Below are 8,266 nucleotides of genomic sequence, written 5' to 3' on the forward strand. Positions count from 1 at the left end.
AGACTAATGAGGGATGAGATGCGTCTTGTTAGGAAACATCACATGTTTGTGCGCCCAGCGGCCCCCAGATTAAATTACTGAACATCAGGACAAGCAGGGGAAAGTACTGGACGAGCAGAGAGAGGGACAAGCTCTGTCGGCGAAGAAACAAACTATTTTGGGGAGGTGGATTGGCTATTTTGTTTGAAAATATATTGACCAGTATTTTTATTTTTTTTTGCTGCTCAATAGTGGAAATGGAAGCCTTGCCATACGTTTTCCTCCTGGTGTGTGCCTGCTTTGTTTATCAAGCTGATGGACGCAAAAGTAAGTGCTGCTGCTTTAAAGTTAGACAATCAGCTGATCTGACAGAAATGAATGATACAATATTTTAAACTGACCAGATCTGATGTAGAAATATTAACTATAGAGTAAATGTCCGACATAAAATTAAATATGCACATCGAAATAACAGGAATGATTTAATCTTATGGGTCTCGAATTAAAAACGGTTGTGGCGCACTAGTTTTTTAGTCTTAAATAGACTTCTGATACTCGGTATTTGTCTCACAGTTTCGGTAATACGCTACCTGTCCTGCTATCAGCTGTCTGCACTCATAGTCCCATGAGCTTAATTAAGGCGTGTGCCCTGGCTGACGGTCTCTGCTCAGATTGAAACTTATCCACACAAAGGAAAAATATTTTACATCCACAAAAGTAGAATAAATCTTAACGTTCAAACTTAAAAAACAATTTATTTAAGTCCATTTATGTCCAGCTGGGGGTCACAGAGAAGTCCAAAGCCTCAAACAATTCAAAAACATATTTTATTACAAGTTATCCAAATGAAAACAACAAAAATAACTAAAACTACATTCCGGTATTTATTTTAAAATGTCTATGTTTGTCATGAGTTGATTATCTGCACAGCTCTCTGCTTACACAAAGACAGATATCTGGATCCTTTAATCAAATCACATTGAAGGAATGTGTTGTTTTCGTTTGGCATCCATGTTTGACCATGAAATATGTGAGTCGCTAAAGTCCAAATTAAGACAGAAACCAGAAAGAAAGGCAATATAATTAACAATTAAAAGACAGTTGATATATATGGTCAGATAAATTCCCTCAAGATAATAATGCATGTGTAAGAATAGGGCCAGATACTGTATCAAAATGATTATCACCTCCCTCACAGAACAGATCTGCTTGGATTAAAAGTTTATTCCAAATTTTCTACACTTTTTTTCAGTGATTCAGTCAGAGGGAGCTTTTACTAAAAAGTCTGATTTAAAACTAACATCTGGAGATAACCTGATCTCATCATTATTATTAATGAATAAGATCCTCAGAAGAATTTCCACAGCATTGTAAATTTCTCTATTTAAGGAATTAAAATGTATTTATTTTTTAGATGGGTGTTCTTTTTTTACATTGCATGTCAAGTGACACCACAGAACATTTCCATGTCATGATACATAAAAAGTTTAATTACAAAATGAGAATTATTAAACCAAGCACTTAAACCTCAACATTGAATTTCAGTGAAGGTGAAAATGACTTTGAATTGGAGTAATTAAGAGATTTTCTGTAACTTGTTCCAAAAGAAAGGGAAGGATACATGCCTCTAAATGTGTATGATTTACTAATAAAACAAAATAGTTTTAATTTTTGGACAATCAGTTTTCCTTCACTTTTTAAGGGGCTTCAAATGTGTTTTGCTCTCTCTGTCTCTCTCTCTGTCTCTCTCTCTCTCTCTCTCTCTCTCTCTCTCTCTCTCTCTCTCTCTCTCTCTCTCTCTCTCTCTCTCCAGCATTGGGTGACATGTTCCCCCACAAGCATGCAGTAGGAAAGTTTCCATTTCCAATTCCACCAATCCCTGGCTGGGATCCTGACACCAATCCATGGGATGATTACCTCTACCCTCCTCTAAACCCAAAGCCAAAAGAGCTCATGCACCACAGAGGTGAGTAAGGTTTTTGTTTTTCTCTGAATTCTTCCTACTATGTTTGGAGTTTTTCACCTGGAACATCCACATTTCTGCAGGTAAACCCAAGGTTCGTCTGACCAGCGACAGTCCAGCTCTCAATGGCTCTTGCATCTCCTTCACTGCGAAGCTGGAGTACCCTCCATGCCAGAAGGAGGATGCCAATGGAGACCTTGTATGGGATGAGCACTGCGAGGACGGTACGGAGCTGGAGGCCTCAGGTGCTGTCAAAAAGCCCGGCCAGGCCACGCCCCCAAACACATTACACTATCATGCGCCACAAAACCCCACGGCATTGTATTAGACAGACTCTCTCACAGGACCATGATAATAATAAATGGTTCGATTGAAGTAGTAATTCATTTTTGTGGCCACTTGGGGGCAGTGTAACAAACTGTAAACACCTCATAGAGTTGGTGACAGTCCAGCCATACAGATGAAAGATCATTTGCTTTAAACTGCCTGCAGCTGCTAGAAAGATGGGTGGAGAGTCTGAATCAAAACCAACAAAACAATTTGCTGAAAGAGGCTAAAATGGTCCTTAGAGCTGCAGCGAACTGCAATGTTAAAAGATGGTCGTCACCACAAGTGACTCCTTTCACATTCCAAGTAGTTGTTTGACCTATTGTCTATATAAATGTTAATTAGTGCAGCTTTATTTTTTTTTAAATAACGCAAACTTTTGCTTCACTCTCTACTCTTCTCAGCAGCCAATGGACAGCTCCGATCAGGCTATGTGTACAACTGGACTTCCTGGTTGGATGACTATGGCTTTGGAAAGTGTACAGACCTGAAGAAATGCAACGTGTTCCCTGATGGAAAGCCCTTCCCTCAGAGCAATGACTGGAAACGCAAGAGCTATGTCTACGTGTGGCACACGATGGGTGAGTACACATAGGTTGACAGGTTTGCACGCATGCACAAGCAAAAACAAAATAAGCAACGTCTCTCTGTTCGTCTTCTCTGTTTGTTCCAGGCCAGTACATCGAGACATGTGACGGTTCCTCCTCCAGTGTGACCATCAACACCACCAACATCCCTCTGGGTGCAGAGGTCATGGAGGTTATGGTCTACAGGAAACGTGAGCGCAGGAAGTACAGCCCCCTCACCACTGACAACACCGTCTTCTATGTCACAGGTGGAGACAAACTCACATATTCAGCTTGTACAACTTTTTCTGTCAGCATGTTTCAGCCAAACAGATACAAACACAAGGAAAAACCTGGGGAATTAATTATTTATGTCTCCCCTACACACTCTCTCTTAGATAAGATCCCAGTGGCAGTCAACATCTCCCAGAAGGCTGCGGCCAACCAGTCTCAGAATGTTTTCTTTAGTGGTGAGGACGTGGTCTTCAAAGTCCAGCTCCATGACCCCAGCGGCTACCTCAAAACTGCCGCCGCCATCGACTACATCTGGGACTTCAGAGATGGCAACCAGCTGGTAACACACCGCGACGTGACCACACACACCTACAGCAGGCTGGGGACCATGAGTGTGAAGCTGGTGGTGGAGGCAGCGTTCCCTATTGAGTGTCCACCCACTGCTGCCACCCCGACTCAGAAGAGCTCCACGTTACGTCCTCCCACAGGTCAGATACGGCTCCAGTGGGCAAAGTTGAAAACATGTTGTGAGATATTTTCCTTTAAGCTGCTATATGCAGGGTTTTCAAGCAATTATAGTCATTGTGATGCTAAGTGGTGCAGTCTGAGGCCCTTTAACTGAGGTTCAAATTTAGAGACCTTAAAGGAGTACTCCAGTGATGTAGTATTCAGCTGAGATCTGGATCTTACAATTCCTTCAATGAAACTTATAGATTTGTTATGTCTTTAAAACTGCCCCCAGTTTGTAATGCAGGTTTTCTGTAAGAAAGTAGACATTATAGTTTAATATCAGGATGGTCGTGTAGGTATGTTGTCCTTATAATAATAATAATAATAATAATAATAATAATAATAATAATAAACCTTTACTATTAACTATTATTATTTTCTTAACAATTTTACAAAGTTCTGTACAAGGCAAAAAAAGCAAGCAGGGCAGATAAAATGACAGTCAGGAACATGAGCACCGAAGTAATAAAACAATGGAATGAATAAGAACAAATAAATAAGAATAAAAACATTACAAATAAAAATATATCAGATATTCCCAAAAGCTTGCACGAAGAGAAAAGTTTTAAGAAGAGATTTAAAAGAACCAAGGGATGTAGTGTGTGTTCACTAGGCAGTCAGTTCCAAAGTGGGGGGGGCTCTAATGGCAGATCGCCTTTTGTCACACAGCATGACCTGGGAATAACCAGCAGTGTGTGGGAGCAAGTCCGTTTAAAGCTTTAAAAGTTAGTAATACAATTTTAAAATCAATTCGAAATGTGACAGGGAGCCAATGTAGGGAGGCCAGCATTGAGGTGATATGTTCAAATTTCCTGTCCCAGTAGCAAGTCGAGCAGCAGTGTTCTGTGACAGCTGGAGACAGTGGAGGGAACCCTGTGTGATACCTGAGTAAAGGGTCACTTCATCCAAATCATTAAAAAAATATTTTTTTCATACACTGCAATCTAATCATTCAGATTTGATATGGTTCTGATATATCAGGGGCTATTTTTTATTCAAAAGTATCCAATCAACTACTCTCTATAAACTGCAACATTGCCTCTGACAATACAAACTGCTTTTGAATTTTTAAATGTAATGCCTTAATGTCTGCAGGATACCTCCCACCAGAAGTAAGTAAGAAAATGTGTTTTTCTTTGTTATTTGGATGAACTGACCACAGAAAGCATTAACCCTGCTAACCTCGGGCGCTGGATTACTGCTGTTACACAACTGGTCCTGCAATCTGACCTTGATGGAAAAGACAAAGCTAGACGTTCCCTGCACAGATTATTCAATTGTTACCTCATAAAACTATATGTGTCATAACTGTATTCCCGTTTCTTTTTTTCTCCAGAGGCTCCCACACTTCCACCCGGCACTCATGCTGGTACTGTCAAGATGGAGACCACACAGGGTGAGTTTGTGTTTAATTATGTTTGTTTAAGGGAGACAGACGGAGAAAGGCAGTGCATGTTACATACACACTTTCTCATCCATATCTTGAAACTTCTCCTGTTTCAGCGCCACGCAGCACCCGCCTCCCCCTCCCCTCCTCTACCTCCTCACCAGTTGCCATGACATCAGGTGCGCCCACCACAGAGCCCCTTCCCCCTATTCATGCCAGTGCAACCCCAGAGTCCAACCCCACCACCCTGGCCTTGCTCCGAACCAGGCGTCTCAATAACAACCAGTGCTTCCGCTACGCCCATGGGACCTTCATGGGCAACATCACCATTATTGGTAAGTGTGAGGCTGCAGTTTCCTTTTCACTCACAGTCTGATGATATAGTTATAATTTAAGTGGACGGCATAGAGTAGATAAGAGACACTGCTGTCCAGCTGTTACAGAGTGGACAGAACAGAGCTCCAGTCACACACTCAGCAGTCTGTGTCGTATGAAACTGGCCATTTTTGTCAAATAAAGAAACAAATCCAATTACATATTTAAAAAAAAATTTGTGATGGAAGGATTATAATTTTATATCAAAATTGTTAATCCTTACTGTTATGGTTCTGTTTTTGTCCCCTTAAAACCTGCCTTCGTGGTGCACACCAACAGACACACACGCACACACTCACACCACCCTCCACTAAAAACCTTTGAGCTTCATCATTTTAATGTTATGAGAAGATGATTCTAAAACCAACTGCATTAATCTGTTCTCTGCAGAGCCCAAGCAAGCACTGTACAGTCAGCCGAACAGTCGCATTGTGGACGTGTCGGCCTCTAGAGTGACCAACACTGACATCAGTTTCCTGGTGAAGTGTCTGGGCAAGTGGGTATTATTTTATTATCAATTTTAAATTAATGTTAAAATGTTTTGTGCTTTTCTTGACTGCTGTAAGTGAAATCCAAAATTGTATCTCCAGAAGACAGCTTTTACTCTCACTAACAGCATGTAGCATATGTTTTAACACACGTTCACTAAAATTGGAATTAAAATGTGTACATTTTAAAATCTTTGGCATAACGGTGATAGCAAATCACAGTCTAAGTTTCATAATCATGATAAGTAAACTAGGAAATTAGATAATTATAAAATAATCTAATCCAGTCAAAACATAATTTAAAGTACTGTAATGGTATTACTATGTTGTCATTGGCATTTTGGCAAACAAAATGTCTTGCATCTCTAGTGGCTTATTTGTAAAGCTGTGGTCTATTTATTAAGAGTGTAAAATAGTTGAAAGAGAAGGAAAAAAGATAAAGGTTTAGTCATTTTATTCAATCCTTCATCTTTCCGTCCCTCATCCTCAGCATCCCCACTTCAGCCTGCACCATCGTGTCAGACCCCAGCTGTACTCAGGTGAGTAACATTATGTGCGATGATGTGCCGCCATCGTCAGAGTGTGAAGTGCATCTCAGGCGAACATTTTTGGAGCCTGGCACCTACTGTGTCAACATCACCCTGGAGGACTCCAGCAGCCTGGCCCTAACCAGCACCACGGTCACCATCAACAAGTCCCAGGATAAACCTGGTCAGTCAAACAAAGATATTAATTCTCATATCCTACACGTTCACTCATAATTCATTTAACTTTTTGAAATGTGACCTTATTATACGTCCATTCTCTTTAGCTTCAGCTTGATAAAAAGTGGACAGATTGATGTTCTCTGTCTTTGCTTGTGTCTGTCCATGTAGCATCCAAGACTTCTCACTCTGCTGAGGTGGTGCTCTCTTCTACTGCTGTGCTGGTGGCTGTCTTTGCATTCATTGCCTATCTGGTCTGCAGGTAAGTCATCAGAAACATGTACAGTAGGCTACATACTGTCTCATGGGGACATGAACATATGACCAGTCGTCATAAAATGTCCAAATATCTGTTCTTTCTTTACACAATGTTATTTTGAACATCCTCCACCAAACATTGCCCTCCCGTCCATCCTCCTATCCCTTATCTGACTTTTCCCTCTCTCCCAGACGTTACAAGGTGTATCGTCCCATTCGTAGGTCACTGGTGGAGGATGCCTGCGGCCACGCTGGGGTCGGAGGTCGCATGGTGCGTCTGAGGGAGGCACTCTTCCCCTCCAGTGAGGAGAGCCATCACCTGCTGACTGAGAGACGCCCCCTGTAGGCTTTATAGGGCTACACCCAATTATTTCTGCCCTTCATGGCAAGAAGCCTGAAGGAAAATCACAATTGACATGCGCAAATCTAAGCATAAGTCATATAATTAAGAAGTCCAGATAGCAGAAATACAGTCATGTCTGTAGAGAAATATTAGTAAATAATAATACTGTCTTGTTTGTGTCTTAATATAGTTGTTAAAAGAGTGTTGGCTACAGCAAATGGCTAATGCTACAGCAGTATATGATTGGTAAGATGATTTACTAAAGAGGCTGTTAAATGTTTGATTGAGGCATTGCTCCTTTTGATCTTGTTCTGGTTCAACATTAGATGAAGTAGTTGCTCAGAGATGAATTGGGTTCAAGTCATGTCTGTTTTTTGATGAAAAACGCTTTTGTGCAATTTGTGTGCCAAGTACTGCTTTTAAATACTTTGCCATATACTGCAATAATCAAATCCTTGACATGGTCTTCCAATATAAAGTTTATACTACCTGTGACATGTGCATGCTCTTCTGCAGTTGAGTGAATTAAAAGTACATTTTTAAACTGTTATACCTAAAAACTAATCCAAGGAATTCACTAGAAACTTGAAATTAGGACTCTAATAAAGGTAGTGAACTAACCATTTGTCTTGTTTTTATCAATTCTTTTATGAATTGAAGGTTGGGTGTTAATCTGGCAGAAGTCAGTTTTTACCGGTCACTTCAATAATTTTTTTTTTTTTAATCAACTTTGAAGCTATTGAATGTGAGAGATGTAATGTGTTCACACTGAAAACCAGACAAAATAAATACTGATGTAGAGAGCTCTTAAACAATGCAATGCATAAAAGGAAATTAAACTTACTGCAGATGGAGGTCAAACAGCTCCTGGAACTGTTCAGATGACAAATTCACTTTGAAACATATTGGATTCCATTCATATGAAGTATGGGGTTTTTGGGTAGCTATTGACTGAAGAATACCTCCACAGTATTAATGCTCAAGATACTGATAGCAAGTTCTAACAAGAAGACGATCATTGAATCTCAAAATCAGCAACTTCCCATCCCAGCGTCCTTTATGGTGGAAAGTTCAACATGTAAGATTCATCCCAACTAAATTTAATCCAATTGATGTCTCACTTGTTAGACCT

At 40.4% G+C, this 8,266-nt stretch overlaps 1 protein-coding gene across 5 annotated transcripts; it reads left to right on the plus strand.

Moving 5' to 3' along the window:
- The first annotated feature begins 10 nt into the window (after positions 1 to 10).
- gpnmb (glycoprotein (transmembrane) nmb) lies at positions 11 to 7,755 on the plus strand. Of its 5 annotated transcripts, none has more exons than XM_051390496.1 (12): positions 11 to 306; positions 1,793 to 1,945; positions 2,026 to 2,187; positions 2,674 to 2,850; positions 2,943 to 3,104; positions 3,234 to 3,557; positions 4,916 to 4,975; positions 5,083 to 5,301; positions 5,732 to 5,837; positions 6,320 to 6,540; positions 6,705 to 6,795; positions 7,014 to 7,755. In XM_051390496.1, the coding sequence occupies exons 1-12, from the start codon at positions 237 to 239 to the stop codon at positions 7,135 to 7,137; spliced, it is 1,869 nt and encodes a 622-aa protein (XP_051246456.1). In that variant the 5' UTR covers positions 11 to 236; the 3' UTR covers positions 7,138 to 7,755. The 5 variants fall into 5 exon arrangements, with proteins under 5 accessions (XP_051246456.1, XP_051246452.1, XP_051246453.1 ...); XM_051390492.1 differs by having other exon boundaries at positions 13 to 306; positions 6,984 to 7,755; XM_051390493.1 differs by having other exon boundaries at positions 13 to 306; positions 2,677 to 2,850; positions 6,984 to 7,755.
- The last annotated feature ends 511 nt before the right edge of the window (positions 7,756 to 8,266 follow it).

The sequence above is a fragment of the Dicentrarchus labrax genome, unplaced genomic scaffold (assembly GCF_905237075.1).
Source record: "Dicentrarchus labrax unplaced genomic scaffold, dlabrax2021, whole genome shotgun sequence".
NCBI classification, from domain to species: Eukaryota; Metazoa; Chordata; class Actinopteri; family Moronidae; genus Dicentrarchus; species Dicentrarchus labrax.

What these genes read in the sequence shown, in the direction of transcription:
- gpnmb (XM_051390492.1), top strand. Translation starts at nt 237, where the DNA reads ATGGAAGCCTTGCCATACGTTTTCCTCCTGGTGTGTGCCTGCTTTGTT. An exon ending in TACGGAGCTGGAGGCCTCAG is followed by an intron (nt 2,188 to 2,673) that starts GTGCTGTCAAAA and finishes TACTCTTCTCAG; the next exon opens with CAGCCAATGGACAGCTCCGA. An exon ending in CTACGTGTGGCACACGATGG is followed by an intron (nt 2,851 to 2,942) that starts GTGAGTACACAT and finishes TGTTTGTTCCAG; the next exon opens with GCCAGTACATCGAGACATGT.